Consider the following 20,857-nt stretch of genomic DNA (forward strand, 5'->3'; position numbering starts at 1 on the left):
CCAAGGAAGCCAGTTAGACTCAGATTGTGAGACAGAGCTTGCGTTGTAGTTTATGGTCCAAAGTGGAGGTTAATCTGAGTTGGTGCATCATATTTAAATGTGAAGTTTAAAGTTATTTAAAGCACAGATTTATAAATAAGATCCACAGATGCAAGGTGATACTGTATATCTATACGGCTGTGAATGTGGTGACCGAATTCTACAGGTCAGAGGTGACTTGCTGGCATCACTTCATGCAAAGCAGAGGCAGGTGGTTGGCCATAACAACCATGAAAATATTGTTTTGATCATTTGTGCGCCTTTTTTTCAATGTCATTTAAAGAGCAGCTGTTGGCTGCAAACCTCTTAGCTAGGGGGTCATGAAATCATCATAATAAAGTTGATAAGCCTGTTTCCCTAACCAAGAACTGCTGTTTTACTGGCTGTGAGCTGGGCTTGTGCTTCCCGGGGTAGTTGGGGATCAGGCGGTGTATTAGTGTAATCTTGCGCACCATTTTGAAACCTGTGTTTGTGTGTCTCTTTCAACAGCCCAGCGTTCGGCTCAAGAGCTTCCCTTGGTCGAGAAGCAAAGTATGGACAGTTGCCCTGCCACGGGAGGCAAAATGATACTTCTAAACGGACTCAACTTCCTGCCCGAGTCCAAGGTGGTATTCGTGGAGAAGGCCCAGGGTAAGCTGCAGTCACCGGGCCATGTTTACCGCATTTCAATTTCCCTTTTTAATACCCCTTTCTTTTCTTTCTCCCCCACTCTCATCAGTTGCATTTTCTTAGTCTCTCCTCCCGTCAAAATAGAGCAAGACTTGCCAGCGAGCCACATGTGGTGTGCATTAGGCCACTATATTTTTAACCAAAGCGTATTTACATTTGCTGAAGTTTCCATTGCCTGTTCAGCGGCGCTCGCCACAAGTTAAGGAATGAATCACAACCAGGGCATGTGCAACGTCTCTTTCTCTCACTTTCCCTCTTTCCCTCGCTATCCGTACCTCCCTGACTCCCCCTGCTTTCGACAGTTAACCCTTTCGCTCGCTTGCTTTCCGTCACTCTTTCTTCCGCCCTGTTCTGCCAGACGCTCACCCTGGCCGGCTGTCGGAAACCATTTCTTTCTTTTTCTTTTTCTTTTTTTTTGGTCTAAACTTTTTGGCCATATGTTTCTCCCCTGTGTGGGTGGGTTGTGAAAGTAGAAACACTAGTGATCAGGTTTTCAGTTTGAATAATGATTGTGATCATTTCCTTGATTGCACCCAATAAATCAAAACAAAGGTCAAGCGCAGTAGTAGCTCTGAAGTCAGCTGAAGCACGACGTGACTGCTGCCGCTGCTGCTGCTGAGCAACACACAAACTAAGACAAGGGAGCAACATAAACAAAGTTGTGAGAATGAGATAATTGTGTCTTCCAGTTCATTAACCATGAATTTCAAAATTGCTGAAGATTATCACAGTTAATCCACACTTTCCAAAACACTTCACACTTCTGCCGTAAAAGTTAGCAAGTGGTCAGTGAACGCAGAAATAAAAAGTGAATCCTTTATTTACTTATTTTCCTCAAAAAGGTTATAAAAATAAAATTCAGTCTCAAAATTGGAAGGAAGAAAGATTTTGTTACTCTTCACTGCATGGATCTCTCCCTACTTGCCCCTAGCTTGTTTGAATGGTCTACTCTTAAGGACCTAAGGGCTTAAGGAGGAAGCAGCAATGGGTTAAGGAGAGGTGGATGAACTTGGTAATTTGGGGTATCCCTTCTCCTGGTTTTATTTAGTCATGGAGGGGTGTGGGGGATCCCTTGAAGAGGAAAGCCCATACATGCACACCTTTTGCCTTCTTGGTAGTATTTCCGTTCTTTCCCCACTCTCTTTACCTTGATATTCCGTTTCCTTCTTTTCCTCTGTTCTCCCTCATCCCTCATTTTTTCTCACCTCTATCCCCGATACCCGCTAAAGACATTAGGAGCTGCGGAGCTCTACGCTAGCGGGATCTCCGGGCTCGTGGCTGCCATTGACATCTCGGTGGTTTGTTTTCCGTCTCTGTGGTGTCCAGAAGGGAGAAAGAGAGAGAGAGGGAGATCGAAAGGGAGGTTGTCTGTCTACTACTTAGTCTGCTTTTATGTGAACTTTAATGACCCACCATTTCCAGGGTCTCCTAAGTCAAAAAGCCCATTACAGAAAGACCTACACACCCTAAACACACGTGCGCAAGCAGGAACACGCACATCACTCACTAATGGCAACTATGGACGAGCAACTATGAGCACGGAAAAATACTTATGTCTTAAATATACTGCAAAAGATTGTCCTTTGGCATTTTAATCAGAGAATCCTGCTGTTTCGTGAAGTTTTAGACTTCAGGATTTCTCCGATTGTTGATTTAGAAGGGCCAAACTGGGATGAGGAAAAAAGAAACCAATAAAAATATAATTGTATTACAGAATTATTCTATAACTTTGGTTTTATTTTCCTCTGGAAAAGTTCATGACTAAATGCATCCATGAAATACAGAGCATCGCGCCGCAATAATTACACAGTCATGCGTACGTACAGCCAAGGCCTTTGTGGGGCACAACACCAATCACTGATTTTGCCTCAGTGGTGACAGCCATTACTGTTGCTGCCATCAGAGGTCAGGACGGCTGCTCACTCTCCAAAATTGACTCCAATAAACACCTTCAAGAAAATTCCACAAATCCTAAGGAGCAACAGGCTGCTTTAGGAGTACCAATCCAACTTGTGTGAATAACTGTATACAGTCAAAATCCTCCAAGTGGAGTGAGGGGGCAGATCACACAAAGCACAAAAGCCTATTAGCACAAATGAGCTATAAATCATAAATACATCTACTTCTCTAACTGTTTCCATTTGTTGTGGGGGGTTTTTGTGCAGGCTGTAGCTGTTTTTGGCATACACGCAGATGTTTTTGAATTGTCTAAAACACCAACGCAACAAAGACAGATATCAATTAATTACAGAGCTCTGTTAGGGGATGCCATCAACATTTGAGAGATTTGCTGTTTGCAGTTTGTGGTTAAATGAGGACACCAGTGACACACAGACATCCAGTAGTCTTTAGAAAATCATTGGCACATGTGGCCACTGGCATTATCTTCTGTACAAGGAGCAAAATATTATGCCGTGAATACACAGTAATACATCTAAGAGCAAATGATTGTTTCGTACAACAGCATAAATAAATAAATCAGACCCACATGTACTCTTAAAACATAGCGCCGCTCTGTTTGTCGACTTTAACCTTCCTCTCCTTCTCTGTTGTTTTGATTGTCTGTCTGTCCCCCCGTGAGACATCCGCAGTATCAAATGAGCAGAGCTCATAGCTGTTGCCACTGCGGGAAACCTTAATGCACCTTGAAAAATAATTACTTCTACTTTTTAGATGCCATGTCCATCCCCACTGCTCCACTTCATCACCCACAGGATAACTGATGCAAACCGGTGCATTCACGTGTGTACAGTATGTGTGTGTGTGTTTGTTGTTGTGTACCCGCTGCGGCTGCTAGCCTGCGGGCCTGTTTGCGTTGTTCGGTAGGAAGTGTTTGCAGTGAGTCATCCACAAAGGATTCCCTGTAGAAGAGGTGAATCGGAAAAGACAAGACCCCTTAGACAGTAGAGAGGGGGGAGAGGAATAGGAGGTGCAGAAATGGGCGGGGCTTCCGTAGAACTCTTGAGATATTGGCGCATAGAAATGATCAGATGTTATGGTCCAAAGTGGACTCGAAGACCACAGATCACTTTCCACACGCCCCCAGCGAAAGGTTTGTATGTATGGTTTTGCTCCATCAGATAGTGCAAGATATTCAGACTGTAGGAACATAGGTGCTCGTCTTCTGTTGCAGTTTAAAAACTCCTTTCAAGAGTAATTTTGTTGATAGTAATAATAATAACAATCTATGTCATTTTTGCTCTCTGCTCAGCACAGAGTAGTGCCTTTCCCAGAACCACAATATGGGCATTTGTGAAACTTTCCATCTTTTTTGCATTGTTGACTTTGCTTCAGTTTTCTGTTATTAGTATTGCGTTTTGTGTCTGTGTTTTTGGTATACCCAAACCGCTCTTTTGGCATTGGATTAGGAAGACATACCTGGCGCACCTATTGCAATGTGTGTTCTGGCTTGCCCTGCTTTCCATGGATGGAATGAGTGCTAAAGGCAGGGAAAATAGAGGCACAGACAGACAAACAGAGAGAGAGAGGGAGAGAGAGCAAGCTGGGGAAAGCCTACACTCTGACTCAGAGGGGAGGTAAGGGAATTCCCTGGTGAGCCGGATAGTTTTTACATCTGGTAGGACTGGAGCGTTGCCTGGAGCTCAGCAGCACCATGCAGCTTGGTCTGCAGCAGGGAGAAGTCTGGTCCTCTCTACCTCTGCCTCAGGCTGGAGAGAGGCTTCCTTAGCTCTAGCATAATCTGTAACTTTAGAACAACATGATCTACTACAGTAAGCTCGAGCTAATATTCCTCATGTGTAAAAGCTCCTCAGCATCGGACTGAAATGTTTGGATATTCATACCTTCATAGTTTGAAGAAGGCTATGACCTGAACTGCTAAGAGTTCATTCATGCACTGTTTATACTTGGCTGAACTCTTCCACCCTGGGCAAGTTTAAACACCAGACAAACTGGTCGATGTATTGTACTTGTAGCAGTATGTCTAGACTGTCCTTTGGCTTCAGGCTAGAATAACCTTCATGGCTCATACTGGCTCATAGTTCTGGCACTTTGGCACGATAAGACCAACCTCCACCCCTGCTTCAGGCATGAGATTTGGGATCTTACTGTCTCATTAGGATGGTATACTGCCCTCAATTTCAAAATCAGTAATTATTTATCACTGCAGGAATGGTTTAAGCCAGCGGTCTCCAACCTTTTTTGCGCCACGGACCGGTTTATGCCTGACAATATTTTCACGGACCGGCCTTTAAGGTGTCACAGATAAATGCAACAAAATAAAACTAGTACCGGTACCGAAAAAAAGAAGATTTATTCATAACACACGTGAAAAGACCCAGGAAAACCGAGTTAACGATAAAAACGATAACAAAATAACACTGAAAACCGATAAAAACCCTGAAAACCATACATTTCACACCTGAGCCTCAACTTTCGCGGCCTGGTACCAAATGACTCACCGACCGGTACCGGTCCGAGGCCCGGGGGTTGGGGACCACTGGTTTAAGCTCTCAAGCACCTTGCTAGAAGAGCATCATGAGGAATGTGTGAAATGGAAGTTTCTTATCCGCAGTTTAAAGCTATATTTGTGCAGTGGCTTTGAGAACATCTATACATCAAAGGACCCAGTTGTGTGATAGCAGAAAAATGTTTACATTGTCCTGTGGCCTCTACACTTCTCTTTAGACATGTTTGAACATGTAATTGCCAGAAGAGTCTCTCGAACTGTGGAAAGATGGCCATTTTTGTTAGGGAAACATCTTAATATCCCTCCAGTTGATTAGAATAGTGATATACCTTAATGAAATGTGGCTCACTACATGGGTCTTTATGACCGATTTGGCTGCAAGCTGTTGGAGCGACCCTGCTCTGATATATCAAATGATCATCTACCTGCATTCTTTTTCACCATTCGCTCAGTTTCTAAGTGCGGTTCTCACTGTGACTCTCGCTAGGCTGTGAAATAACATGCAACACACCATTAAGAGCAGCAAGCTTTGATGTCTTTCTAATGCTATCCACTCTACAAATACTATCCAAATGTACAAGTGCAGATGATCCTCCCACCGTCATTCTGAGTCTTCAGATCATTTTCAAACTCAGCGCCACACAGCTGGACTCTTAAAAAGAAGCATAAAATTTCACTCCGCTGACCGCCATCCTCCTCAGGCTACAACCCCAGGTCACGTCGGCTCACGCTTTCCCTGTTATACACCGAGAATAACTCACTTTCTGGCTATAAACCCATCATAAATCTACTGTCAAGTCGTAATTTATACGGAAGCCCCTCGATCTGAAGCAGACCCACATTTCTCCAATTTCACCAGGTCTTAGATTGGCAGAATCCAGTCGCTCCAGACGGGAAACGCAGCTGGGATCAGTCATGGTGGAATCCCTTTTGGGCTTTTTTGGCTTTGCGCCTCATTGGGCAACAAGGCGAATGCCGTGAAAAATGTGCATAAAATTACTGAAGCATTTTCATTCAAGGTGGCAATGGAGACACAATAAAATGGAAAATAAACTTGACATAGGTAAACAGGAAAGAGATATAAATACTCTAAAATAATCTTCTCTGGAAAAGAGACGTAGCTGCAGAATATGTCTGGGTTGTTTCACAAGACAACCTCCGCATTTAAGCGCGTGATTCATAGTTTCCATTCTCAAAAATCCTGAAGTGAACTTGGTCAGTGGAAGCTGTTTTGCACTACACAATGCTTTTTGGAAGGAAAAAAAAATCACCTTTGGCTGTCACTGTAAAAAAAAAAAGGAAAATTTAAAAAAGGAAAAAAGAAAACGCTCAAATGCTAAAACCTGTGAGTTCATTGGGAGGTCAGATACACTGTTACTCAGCTATCTAGGGTTCTTAACTTGGGTAGGTAGTAACAAAAGAAGGACTATAGTATATAAAACTAGAAATAACACAAATGAAAGGTTTGGACTTTATGAGGTTTTTTACAACAGCAGCTCTGTTGCCAGGTTGTCACCAGGCAGGTACACGATATTGTTTGTTGTCAGGAACTGAAGAAGAAATGACTCGAAGAGGCCTCGCCCTACGTGCTGTCTTAGCTGCCTGATGAATGAACATGTTGTCCTGGTTGTGCAGTGCTAGTCTTTGTGGACCAGATTTGCAAGAGTGAGTCATATATAGAAAAGCTGCCTGGTTAACATTTGAGCACAAAGTCTAAAAATAAGCGTGCTTCCATTTGTCCATGTGCATGCATGTGTTCATTCACTTCTTTGTTTGACCAAGGCAAGATTATGCCGTACCTAGAGCTCTCCAGACACAGCTCTTATATGCCACTTATTGTTTTTGTGCTTCCCCTGTTATAATTCAAGTTGAAGGCCAGAACAAAGGTAAAGGATGCTGTGGTTGCATGTGTGCATATGTGTGCATCGGTGTGCGTGCATTACGCGTGGGTGGACTTTGCTTGAAAGAGGAGGTGTTGTCAGGAACAGAAGCGTTTTGCAGATGTTGCAGGGAAGATGGAGAGAATGGAAAGTCCTGTGGTTATCACCCAAACAGCATGCCACAGGTGGCCCCATCCCAATTCCATCAAACTCTTAGCTTTGCTTCATACGATGCAGTGTGATTTGAAAAAAGTTTGACAGAACAAACTGATTTAGAGCTACCAAAGGTGAGACAAAAAAAAGATCAAGAGGGAGGCAGAGAGAAAAGTTTGAAAAACATGTTTACTAGTGGAGGCTGGGGTTGACGTCGGAGTCTAAGGTTTCCCTCTTGGAGTGTCTCCCAGAGCGGAGGCGGGTGAGATTCCCTCTTGGTTCCCCTAGACGTAACATGAGGAACGCTCATCTCTGTCTGCCTCTGTCTCTCCCCTTTTCTCTGACCTTCCCTGAGCCTGTGCTTGCTCTAATCGCCCTTCCATACTCTGAACAACTACACTGCATTACCTTTGCCTCATTCTTTCATGTACCTCAATCATCTGCCACATGCACAGGATCACACACTGTGCCCCCTGGCTACTGCTATTCCCCAAGTCATGCACTTCATCTCCATTGCAGTGAGGTACATTTCTCCATATGCAACTTTTATTTCCACCCATTTCAAATACAAAAAAACCCTTATCTGATCTCTCCACCGTCTGTTTTTCTCTTCCCCCCATGTTTTAATATGGCCATTTTGGAAAGATATATCTACTGATGTTCACTCTCTGAATAATAAAGCTGACCACCCGCCCCCACTACCACATCTCACCAATAATAAGCCAGCCGTGACTGGAATCCTTTATTCTCTCGCTCTGTGCATGATGTGAAAAACATAATGCTTTGGGGGAAAAAACAAGGGTTTTACATCTTCCAGAGCTGCTGGGCTTTTGCTGTCGTTTATGTGGAAACTGTCTCTGATTATCTTATCTGATAGCTTCCTGCGCCTGACGCTGCAACTCTAGTTCTCTGTTTAATCTGCAAACTCCTACTTGCGCCTGTTAACATATAGTAGCACTGCCACACTACCCATCCATACAGTTGAGTCACCTGGTGTGCCACTGAAACAAAAGCTGTTCTGTGTCACTGTCATTCATGACAGCAGTAATGACTCATGGTTTCTGCTGAAAAAAGAAGGCGAAAAATTGCAGTGTGGTTGGTGTTGATTGCCGTAACAGAGCCCAGAGCGTCTGTTCACAAAGGTGCGGCGTGAAATCACAAAGAGGACGCAAAGAATGTGAACTGAGCTTCTGCAGGCTCCCAACAGCTGCAGCGGCACACAGGCCTTTTATTGCGAGGCAGCGAGGGGAAACCTCACCACAACAAGAAGAGAAGAAGGGCGGGGAAGAGAGGAAAAGAAGTAGGGGGAGCAAAATAGAAAAAGAAAAAAAATCTAATCAAGGGACAGAAATAGTGCAGAACTTTACAGAGACAGATGAAGAAAAGAGAGGATGCATTCCTTGTCGAACGTTAGAGAACAAACACAACCCGGCTCGTGGCTATACCAAAGCGGCTTCCCCTTTTTTTGTGCTTTGGTCCAAAACCTTAAAGTCTTCACTTCAGACTTAGATAAGCAACACATTCTTACATTGGAGCTGCAAAAATTGTTGAAATTGTTTTTAAGAAATGAAAGTTAATAAATTGTCAATTCACTAAGGAGCTCATCTGAAAGAAGAGGGAAATATTTAGTTCATAATTAAATAATAAAATCTGAAAAATTCGACTAGAAGCAACTTAATAGAGTCAAAGTGCATTGAAACTGGTGTAGCTAGAGTAGAATAAGCAGGTGATCGATGGAGATTTTGGAGTTGATGTCCTGAACAACCTGGATCAAGTCGAGTTTCAATTGTCTCACGATGCTTTTTATTATACCGTAAAGACTCTACAGTATTAGAAAGAAACCCCAACACAACAATCAAGTGCTCTGTTTATGTTCCCTTATTATTCAAGACCTTGCATGTCATTGAATTTTAAATTCAATTCTGGGCTTAACGGGGAGCCAACATGGGAGAAATATGTGATCCAGAACTCTTTTTTAGTCCCAGTCAGAGTTCTGGATCAACTGAAGGCTATTCTGGGAGCTTTTAGGACAGCCTGATAATAATGAATTAGAATAGTCCAGCCTAGAAGTGATGCATGCATAAACTAGCTTTTCAGCATCACTGTGACACAGGATGTTTCTAATTTTAGAGATGTCAAAGAGGAGGGTGCGTGACAGACAGCCTGAAAGGGGGAGTGAAAAAACACTAGAGAGAACAGGAGCAGGTCTATTATAGGAAAGAATAGTGACAAAAACGTTTGAATGAGATGACTTTGGCAGTGTGAAAATGAAACTGATGAAATAAAAAGATCCAAAACAGCACATATCAACAAGAACTTGAGAGAACAGAATTTCTTTATTCAATTTCTGTCGAAACCGTGATGTTTTTTTTCCCCAAATCCAAAAGTCTGTAGCCACACTCCAAATGAGGTCCATCTCATCTATATGTTGATGCAGTTTGTAAGGGCCTCCGCTAAATAATGCATTTGTCTTTTTGCAAAACAGATGGGCATCATCTTTGGGAGACGGAAGCCAAAGTTGACAAGGACTCCATCAAATCAGTGAGTGCACCTTACCAGCATGATTTATTTGAAATGCTCGTGCCGTCTCCAGTCCCACCTTCCCGTGAGACTTTTTCTCCTTTTCCTCTCTCTGTCTTTTCCTCATCTGTCCCCTGTAATGATGTAACCTTTGCTAAGTTATTACAAATTGCAACATAGACAATGATGTTTAGCCGATGCAATCCTGAATGGAATTTTCACAAAATCTCCTTATCCTCTTGGAAGTAATTAGACGCAGGCTGTCATGTTGTTTTTGCATCTAATCCATGAAGATACACATGTATGGGTTACACACACACACACACACACGCGCGCGCGCACACACACACACACACACACACACACACACACACACACACACACACACACACACACACACACACAATCCTCCTAGCATAGCCAGACGTTTAGTTCACAGTGAGGTTTGCTGAATTGGGCTCAAACACTTCATCTACGTTGAGACCGTGCAGCCAAGTGCAAATCGCACCCTACCTGCTGCCTTTCATGAGGGTGGTAATGAGAAAATAAACCAGTGTACTCGTTTAACTGACGCTCAGTCGGACTGTTAATGTAGAAGCAAGCGAAAAGGGAATCGTCAACAGAGGGAATGAGGCAAATGTTTTTCTATGTGTCACAGGGAGCTGCCTGAGCTCTGGACTTAATTAAGATTTCATCAAGGTTCATTAGGCCTGCTTTTTACTGTGGACAGAGTCAAGAACAGAACCTGTTTGCTTGTGCAGGATGACAGTATGTTTTGAAATGACGATTCTTTTCATCAACTGTGTCAACCCACTGTAAACTAACTGAGGTGATTTACACTCGCACATAGTTAACTATCCCCAACTAAAGTCTGCAAGTCGGGATGTTTGTCGTTGGCTTGCCGCTGCTGTTTCGCTTGGGTAAATGACTCGGTTGCATCAGTAGGACAAATATGGAGTGTGGTGTCTAATTGCTCCGCAGGGCCGGCTGATGCGTGATGGCTAGAGTCCCGGATGCTGGAAAATTAGCAGTCAGCATTGATAAAACACAAATCTTACAGTGTGTTTGTAAATCTAATAAACAATTACTTAGAGACAGCGAGCGAGAACAGGCCCTCTTCTTATGCCAGCTGCGACTAGACTACTCTAAAGTGCTCCAGTCTGACTGCCTGCTCGACTGTGTTTTTATTGCCATCGAGAGTGTGCTAACTTTCACGGGGTTGGGAAGCGAGGGAAAGCGGCGCGCACGCACTTAACACCCTAAAGTCTGCCACCTGCATGTTTTTCTTTGTCATTATCTGGAGGGTAGACTGGTGCTGAGCTCACCTCTGACTTCCCCCCACCAACCCGTCCCTCCCACCTTCCTTCAAGTGTGGCAATGACCAACAGAAACCTGCTCTCTGTCGAAAAATGCCTCACTCTGAGCCTGTTTAGATCTAGAGGAGAGTCACAGCTGCCCCGGGATCATTTTTTTTTGCAATGTTCTCAATATATTTGCAAGTTCATATCCATACAGACTTGCTGTGGTGTATCGATGCAGAGGAGGCGAGCAGGCAAGCCAGCAAAGGCACGGCTGTACAAACAAATAAGCTGGCTGCCTCCCTCCTCTCGTGCAGTACAGGGACGATGCTAAAGCTCCTGGGTTTTCCTCAGAGACAAACACAGGCACTGGACCAACCTCTTGAGCTCTCGTGCTGCATCTACACAGTCCAGACGTGCTCATTTAGACCTGCTCCCAGTCCAGCCTCTTGGAAACAGTATCCTGAATACTGGCCAACTGCAAAACAAACATAGCTGTTGATTAATCTCTTAATTCCCACAGGTGTACAGTCATTATAAACCCATGCTGTGTAGTCTTTCCAGTCTTTTGAATTTGCAGAACTTCCTTTGAAAATATCATGGTGATCCCAAGCTTTCCAAAATTTGCAAAAACGCCTCAGCCTAAATTTGAGACAAAGCAAGAAATAAAAAGTTTAAACTACAAAGCACAAAGTACTAAAAAGAAGTTGGTTATTTAAGAGGAAGTGTGAAAATCAAAATGACGTCTCACACCTGAGTTTTTATTATCATATCATATTTCTGTTTTAGAACGCTCTTGTTGTGGAGATCCCGCCATATAGAAACCAGAGAATATCCAGCTCGGTGCAGGTTAACTTCTACGTCTGCAACGGCAAGAGGAAGAGGAGCCAGTCCCAGCGCTTTACCTACCTTCCTCCAAATGGTAATAATCATCCACCCACCCTTTCTATTACCAGTGACACTGCAACACTCCTATGCTTTGCACAAGCTGCACGCTTTGCGTTCTTTATTGCAACTGTGTGCCTTTTCACATCTTGACAGCCATTCGTCCTATTTTACCTCAGCCGTTAAAGTGCTACGTGAAATTTGTAGCCCCCCTTTTTTTTTGTGAATGTTTTTGACGTTGTAAGTGGCAGCACTTGGCTGAAGCCTCTGAGCGAGTGCAGGAGGTGTGAAGTGTGTTTATTCTGCAGTGACAGCACGTTCCCCAGCCATGAGGTGCACCTACTGAGTGACAGAGCCTCCGAGCACTGTTGATGTAGAGGAGTCAATCTCCCAGCGACCTGACTTTCACACCCGGCCCCACACATTCTCTTCCAGCACACTTATGAATTGACAAAAAAACATCCACGCACACACACACACACACACAGCCAGCCATTGCTTTGCCATATCATTCATGTAGCAACCTGAAAACCCAGAAATACCTCTGTCTGTGTGTGTGTGTGTGTGTTTATCACAAGCCTCAGTGTTTATAGATGGCTTTCACGTTGGAATTTGAAGAATGTATTGTTAAGAGTTAAAAAGTTCAGCCTCGAAATTGCATTGCGAGCTATTTGCTCTTCACAGTAGGCACAGGTGAAATATCATCTTCAGTATCGCTTTCAAGCATCCCACGAGAATAGCATTATTTTATTGCGCCGGTTTGCTCTTTCAAGCCGCAGCTTTCCAAATATGGTGCCATAGTAAGTCCTTTGCTTGTTGGTCTGCTGAGAAGCGGCACCGACGCAGTTAAGAGCTTTTCAAGACACCGGAGAACTCTTCTGCCTCTTTAAACAGTAGTTGCTGAAGGCAGACTTAGCAAATGCTGCAGCTCATTTGCTCGAGTCGGTTTTGGAATTCTAACCAGTAACCGTGCTTTTACAAGGCACGCATTCCCCTTGTGATAACCAGCGAAATCCATTAGATCAAAACAGTGGTATCTTGTTTTCATTGATCAGAGCCTAATGGGTCTAATGCTTCTGGGATAGCAGGCAAGCAATGTGTTTAAAGACCAGAGCTGTTAATAAGATGTGACATTTAGATTATCAGCAGATGCATTTATGGCCTCGGGAGATAAGTGATCAGGATTTTGGATGAGGCTCTGAGAACAAATAGAGCACAGCCCTATTTGGAGATGCCTGATAATATGATGAACAAGTGCATTGTGGGTAACCGGACAAGTGTGGGACAAGACAAACTGTGGCCATATATAGCTGCTCATCCGTTTCATATAGAAAGAGACAGAGAGAAAAGGAGATGCAAAGGCTTTTCAACATCCACGGCGCATCTCAAAGTCAGTTCTCTGAGCGTGCACGCAGCTCTAATTAAAAGATGGCTTGTTGTGTTCTTTCCTTTGCTGCCAAATAAACCACAAGTACAGCGTGGACCACACAAGCGGGGCCCATGTCTTGTCAAAGAAGTTTAATTAACTTACAAGTGTTACAGCCAAAGCGACCACGACAAGGGTTTTGAGTTCTATTTTCAGATACAGCATACGCATTAAAAAAGTACAGCTGATCATATGAAAAACAGAGACTCTGTTGGGAGATAGCAGGTGAAGCAGAACACAGAGCTTGAGTTCCATAGTTGTGATCTACCTGGTAAAAACTTTGGTTTTATTTTTTTGACCACAATGTTAAAATTGTTCTAATTATCACAGACTGTGCACAGTGAGGATGACTGCAATAGTTTCACAGTTTCAATACTGCAGCAGAGAATGAGGAAACCCTAGTGAAGCTGTTTGCTTTTGAGGGTTTCAGTGTGTGTGTGTCAACAGTGAGTGAAACAACCAACACTGCGGCCATGTACTCGGGGTGGGCTGCGGAGGAGAACACCCACACACACGCATAGACACACATTGCTGTCGACACTTTTTTTACTTCTTCTTTTTTTTGCTCGCTCGTATGAAAAGACTCTTCCGGCCCTATGTCCCACTTCAAGCACAGTTGTGGTCTCTGACGTTGTTTAGAAAGAACATTTCTTTCACACTCTGCTGTCTGTTCATCTATAAAAAGCAAACCAAAACCTTAAAATAGCCCAACTTGTTTAAAACAGCGGAAGGATGAAGCAAACACTCTCTGGGACCCAGATGCTAGTGAAAACCACCTTTATTTTCCATTCAGGTCATGTGACCATCTTGTTATTCTTTGACACTAATGCATATGTGGTTGGCAATACTGCGGCTAAACATTGATACCTGCATTTGAAGAACAAAACACATCTGGAGGGGGGGGATAATAAAACAAACAAACTGTTTGCTATATTTTGCCCCGCAAGTACACCAGACATATTATTTCAACAGGCATCATTATTTCAGCAGATCTGTATGTTCACTGCCTCTGTTGTTAATTAAGAAGTTTATATTAGGCCCGTCAGATGCAGTGGAAAGATAGCAATAGATGGATGCTGTGGAATTTTGAGACATTGCCATGCTAATATAGTGCAAAAAAATGGACATGCTCTATGTAAGTGAGGAAGAGGTAAATTGTGTATACAAAGCAGGAAACTGTTAGAGGAAGTGCCAAATACTGCAGTTCCTTTAGGCTGGCTGCTAAGGAAGGTAATAATTCAGTTCAGTTCAATTCAATATAGTTATACAGCGCCAAATCACAACACAACACAGTCATAGTCACAACAGTTGCCTCAAGGTGCTTTATATTGTAAGATAGGCCCTACAATAATACATACAGAGAGAAACCCAGCAATCATATGGCCCCCTATGAGCAAGCACTTTGGTGACAGTGGAAAGGAAAAACTCACTTTTAACAGGAAGAAACCTCCAGCAGAACCAGGCTCAGGGAGGGGCGGCTGTCTGCCGCAACCTGATGGGTCGGTAATACCAATAGACTTAAATTTTAGCAGAAATAGTGCAAAAACTGTTTTGGTCTGTATGTCTAATTCCTCATTTCTGACTATACGGGCAAACGTGGCTCCTGGTCGTTGTGTCCTTGGGCAAGACACTTTACCCTCCCGCCTACTGGTGTTGGCCAGAGGGGCCGATGGCGCGATATGGCAGCCTCGCTTCTGTCAGTCTGCCCCAGGGCAGCTGTGGCTACAACTGTAGCTTGCCTCCACCAGTGTGTGAATGCGAGAGTGAATGGTATTGTAAAGCGCTTTGGGTGCCTTGAAAAACGCTATATAAATCAAATCCGTTATTATTATATAAAATTTATGTATCACATTATGTTAAGGCTTAAAGTTTCATTATTTGGGACAACTGTGACTGACATTTGGCTGCTGCTAGCTGGACTCTTAGCTGTCTGCTAGGCTAAACTGGACTTCTCTGTCCTGATTGTGGTGTCGCTCATATGACTTTCTGTGCACACAATTGCATCAACGGCATATCTAAGAAGCCCCTAAAAACAGTCAGTGATCACTGTCGGCCTCTCTCGGTTTTTGTTACCACTCTTCAATTTAAAGAAGAGTTTTTTAAACCTTACAATGTAATTACAGCTCAGCCCATGCAGCAGTATATTAATGACTAACCTCGTATTGTGGATGGATTATCTAAGTTGTTTTCCTGACTGAAGTTTGATCCGTTTACAGCATCCTGCCATGAGATTGTATTTGCACCTAACCATCGGGAACCCTCACCTAAACTTTTATTGAGTGGAAAAAAGTCCTCCGTTTGTTAGCGTTCATCCTCCAGCTTTACTGTTTATATTATGCTAACATAGATGTGTTGCTAGCGATCACGTAGCACATCATTATATACCAGCTAGCCCAACTTCAGTAACCCTACAAACGTCACTGCTTTTTAGTTTTCTGTCTTCATTTATGTTGGAAGTGATAGCAGAGCTGTACGTCTTAATTTGTTTCAGAAATCCCTCAGTCTGAACATGGTATATTATATTTAGATGGAAGCTAGCGAGCTAACTCCCTGCTAACTTCTAACTCCGTTAAACTTCTTCATGGATGCCTGGATGTTAAACTTAATTGTTACACCTGGTAGAGCAGCCACACTGATCATTTTATTACAGATGAAAGAATTTAGACAGTTTTTCAACTCTCAGTAATGCTGCAGTGATCGTTTGACTTGGAGACCTGCAGCAGTGTTTGGGCCCAGACATAGCTAATGACGTTAGACTTAAAGACCAGATAGCTATATTTTATATGCAGTCTATGATATACACAAAGCAACCCCCGCCTGTGTCCAAGTGAATACAAGAACTTGACCTTTCCCTTTACAGAACAAAATAAAGATTATTTTTTAGAATCTTTAGAAAAAAAGAGTTATACCAGTTATGGAAAAAATGTTTCTCCATTGGGATGAACTGATTATGAGGTATAGGTGCATTTAGCCGATGAGTCGAGAAGACTGCTATTGTTTAAATATACCATCAGCAGCATTTGCGGTTGAAGCCTAAGTGCCTGTCTGTGATGATGAGATGTACATGCAGAACAACTGTCGTCTGGTTCCCAGAATGAGCTTCCCTTTTCCGAGCTCCCGTCCAATAATTCTTGCGTGTGTAGAGATGTGACGTGTTGCTCTTGAAACAAGAAACAGTTTTCACCAACCACATTAAACAACAAATGCTAAAAAAATGCTGGCAGTGACCAAAGCTCGGGCGAAGAACTTCTCGGAACCCCTTTATTTTTACAGGCCGTTTGGAGATTCCTCTGTAATATCAAGTTCTATTCTTAACGCAAATGGCTGCCTACTCTCTCCCACCATCACTGCATCAGTCTGTGGTTGGAGCTGGAGAGGGTAGAGCCAGAAACATGTTCTGTGACACATACAGGAAAAGTTAATGAGCCACACGTTGATCTTTTGTTGTAAATATTTGCACAGTCATGTTTTTCTAAAGAAAAAAAAATCTGGACAATGACTGAACTGTTTCTGTCAGGTCTGCAGCTTTGGGTGTTTTTACACTAACCTACAGTATACCAAAGCCCACGGTATGCTGTGTGTCCAGATTGCCTACACAGTGGGACATGGTGCATGAGGTACCTTTGAGTTAATGAACTACCACCTGCTCCATGTTAAATGTCACGGGAGATTCATGCCGATAGTATGAGGTGTGTCCAGAATTTCTTAAAATGTTTTTCACAGTGGCATAATAGTATCATATTTTACCAGTGGAAAAGAGTGTTAGAACCTAAAATACCTCTTGAATTCGTCCAGAAGTACAGATGCTCTTCTTTAGAAAGTGTTTTATAAAGCTCACATAAGCCTTGCTTGCTTTTTTTAATGAAATAAACAGATACAGACACACATCACTGTCCCTATTCCCATCAGAGGAAACAAGTGCTCAGTAAAATACCTAGATCATTCCTGATCAGTTCAATACAAGCAGACAGAAGGGAAAACTGCCAGAAATGGAGAGAAAACCATGTGCGGAGCATCAACAGTCTGTGGGCCATAACCCACAGGTTGGGAGGAAATAGAAGCCAGCTGAAGTTGCACTGGGCCCGGTGAATCTGTTTTCTCAGTTCTCATATAAAGTTGAAATGAGACATAGAGATGGACCAAGCTCGAGGAAACACGTCTGTTTATAAATCGAGGAGGGAGGAGTATGAATTTTGGAGAAAATGTTTGCAACTTTGGAGAACAGGCAGGTGGAGGTTTTGCTTAATGTAAAAAACAATGCTTAGAATTTCCTTTACTCTTAATGAACAGCCTTTTCCGACATAAGTCAAACATGTCAAACAGCCGTCCCATTATGCTGAATGCGAAATGAGGAATGGCGTTGCACCAGGCCCAAATGTGGATTCAAGGACAACTTGATTAGAACTTGGTTTTAAAAGGTCAAGGTCACGGTGAGCTTACAAAACACATGTTGGGCTATAACGCCAGACTTTATACACTAATTATGACACAATTTCGTAAAAATGTCTAATAGGATGAAAAGATAAAGCTGTAAAAACACTCTTTCTGGCAGCTGGTCAATGTCATAATCCAAGAATAGAAGACAGCGAGGTTGCAATTGCTGTATTTGTCACATGTGCTCAGATACTTAAATAATGACAGCAATCTTTGGTGAAAGGCATCTGTACATGCAATAAATTACTCTGGACGTATGCAACTTTCATATATTGTAATTATTTTATTTTTTTCATTTAACTTTTGCAAGGAGACATTTGAAACAAGATATCAGTTTTCAGGATCCGTTAAGCGCGATGTTCTTTAAATATTTAACGGGACTTTTGTTTTTTTGACTGATTTCATAAGGCAGAAGGTTAAATGTGTTTCAAATTAGAGGCAGCAATGCAGATCGGGACCCCAAGCTAAAATATGAAAATGGTCTCATTTTATGACATTTCCACTCTGATATCACACCCTCGGCTCCTTGGCACACTTCTGTCCATTCACACCAGAGAAAAAGGCACAGGAGACAAAGGCAATCTGGAGGGAAGTAACTGTGGATGTTGTGTGAGCATGTGACTCACTTGTTATTCCCCAGGCCATGGAGAGGAGGCCTGTGCATCATGGGACTCGCCTCACCGTGCTGCCCCAGACACCAAGCCTGGTCTCTGGGCTCTGAAAGCAGACAAGGCTGACGTAAATGTGTTCCCTGCCACGTTATCGCTGCTCTGTAGCTCGGCACCCCGGAGGCTACAGACGCGTTTGGTGCCTTTTCAGACCAAACTCTCACATACCTAGATGTCTTTTTTTTTGACACAGTAAGGGACAATTTGCCTTTTTTTCTGTCAGAGAAAGGTTCTATTATGTACAAAAATCATACACACAGACATCTTATTCATATTGACAGCTTCAAGTAAATGTCACTACGAAGTACATTTAGCCAAAAACTTTTAATGGCTGGCACCAAACAGTCACCACACCCATTAACACATTTTAACAATTGCTAGGAATAAACAGTATGTCCATTGTGACTCAGAAGCCTTTGCTGTGCATTTGGGTATCTTAACACGGGCCTATTACTTTTGTGCTGGCACAGCCTGTGCATGTGTACTTATATAATAACTCAGCAGTGAGCTTGTTAATATGGATCCCTCTCCGTCACTCAACCCGGTCCATAAACACGCCGCTGTTTATGAAGGCTTCGGATTGTGATTGAAATTTTCAATTAATAGAAAACCTTTCTTGACAGTGAAGAGGAAGTATGTGATACCTGTCAGTCAGAAGTAATCAGGAAACAACGCAGACAGTCTGCACTGGATTAGAAGTTAGAAGGGAGCAGGCAGGATGATCAAATGGGGTCACTGCACTCTCTGCATTAGCTGAGGTCTGAAGCTCCTGAAACCACAGGCACAGCTCTGCAACCTCTTAAGCAGCTCAGGCAGCCTAATCAAAATCAAATCATCTCCTTTTTTTCACCCCCCCCTCCCCTCCCCTCCCCTCCCCCACCCCACCACCACCACTATCCTTTTGGTCCTGAGAGAAACAATTACTTCTGGAGTGTGGAGGAAACCTGGGGGTCCAGAGCAGCAGCAGCAGCAACAGCAGCAGCACTCCACTGCTTTAAAGTACTTTTATTGGATATCAGAGCTGGAGGAGAGTCCAAAGAAAATAGGTCCTATTCATTATTAGAGCCAGCTGTGGCTTTCCACACTGATGACTCATCCATTTTTCTTTCCTCCCTATTCTTTTGCTTTTTTTCACGGTGTGGTAAAGATGGGTGGCAAAAGAGGAGGCGTAAGGATTTCTCTGTTAGAGGACTCTGCCAAGTTGACGCTGAGCCCAGATCCACTGGTGGTTGTTTGTTTGGATTATAAAGGGTATCACAGGCGCAGTTCTGCCTGCTCGATGCTTTACTCAGCCTCAGTCATACGCTCACTGCGCCACGTGGATTCCCTGCACGTTTTATAACCTCTCCTTTCTTTCTTTCTTTCTTTCTTTCTACTTTCCCCCATCAGTGCCGATCATAAAGACAGAACCCCACGATGAATATGATTCTCTGGGTACCGTGGGGCTCTCCATGCATTCCACTCCTTACTACAGCCAGCCAAGACTCACTCCCATCATGCCTGTGGCTGACCCTGAAGCCTGCCTGGTTGGGGGCTACCCTTCGTGCCCACCTCGCCATGCTGCCATGCCATCGTCACCCCCCAGTTCAAGCCCCACCCTTCATGACCTGTCTCCTGTGGCATTCAGCAAGTGCCTCCCCAACAGCCCCACCCACGCAGCAGCACCACCGGGACCCATGGTAGCGCCCCCTTTTCAGGACAACCCTGGCCACCCTAATCTCGCCCACCCATCTTCGCCAGATAACAACTCTTCTCTAGGGTTGCTCCACTCCCAGGGTAGCCCCAACCACCTCAACAGCCCAGGACGCCATAACTACCACCCTATCTATACCAACAGCAGCCCCTCATCTTCCCCAGCGTCCCACCCTTCCACTCCAGTTGGGCCTGCGGAGAGCCCATTCGTTCAGGCCTACAGCCCAGTTGGCTCAGCCCAAGCTGGAGGGAGGTCACCAAGCTTGCTACCTGAGGATGCCAGCCCACCTTCGATGGCCATCACCGTCAAGCAGGAGCCCCAGGAACTGGACCAGATGTACCTAGATGACGGTGAGTTCCTGCAGTGTATGCACATTATCCAGAATAATAACTAAATAAAGTTATACGTTTCTCTTTATGAGATCACTGTCCGTGCCAAAATTGGCTGTTTGGGCAACACATCACATTTATTTAACAGCTTTTTCTTATCTGCAAGCCCTCACGCACGGCCGCACCCTATTGCACCTCAGAGTATTTCCTGAAAAAAATTCTGGCAGCATATTTACGTCAGATTTGTTTAATTTTAGGCCCAGCGGATTTATTTGCTTTTGGTTTTAATGTGCCGGCCAGCTTATGTTGTCCGAATGGCCGCTTGACTTTCAAAGGGTAAATTGCCTTGATGGGATTTTGAAACAATCTGTCAAAACATCACAGCACTGGGGTCAGCCGGGGTGCAGCCGAACAAAAACAGTGGCACACGCGTA

General features: G+C 43.6%; 1 protein-coding gene across 2 annotated transcripts in view; it reads left to right on the forward strand.

The window, feature by feature from the left end:
• Nucleotides 1-20,857, forward strand: part of LOC113032039 (nuclear factor of activated T-cells, cytoplasmic 1-like) — a 60,655-nt gene that overhangs the window by 21,054 nt on the left and 18,744 nt on the right. For both annotated transcript variants that reach the window (XM_026184684.2, XM_026184685.2), the window contains exons 6-9: nt 529-669; nt 9,656-9,711; nt 11,778-11,910; nt 19,791-20,444. In XM_026184684.2, coding sequence (XP_026040469.1) covers nt 529-669; nt 9,656-9,711; nt 11,778-11,910; nt 19,791-20,444 — 984 coding nt within the window. The remainder of the gene's footprint in view (nt 1-528; nt 670-9,655; nt 9,712-11,777; nt 11,911-19,790; nt 20,445-20,857) is intronic.

Source organism: Astatotilapia calliptera, chromosome 11 (assembly GCF_964374335.1).
Source record: "Astatotilapia calliptera chromosome 11, fAstCal68.1, whole genome shotgun sequence".
NCBI classification, from domain to species: domain Eukaryota; kingdom Metazoa; phylum Chordata; class Actinopteri; order Cichliformes; family Cichlidae; genus Astatotilapia; species Astatotilapia calliptera.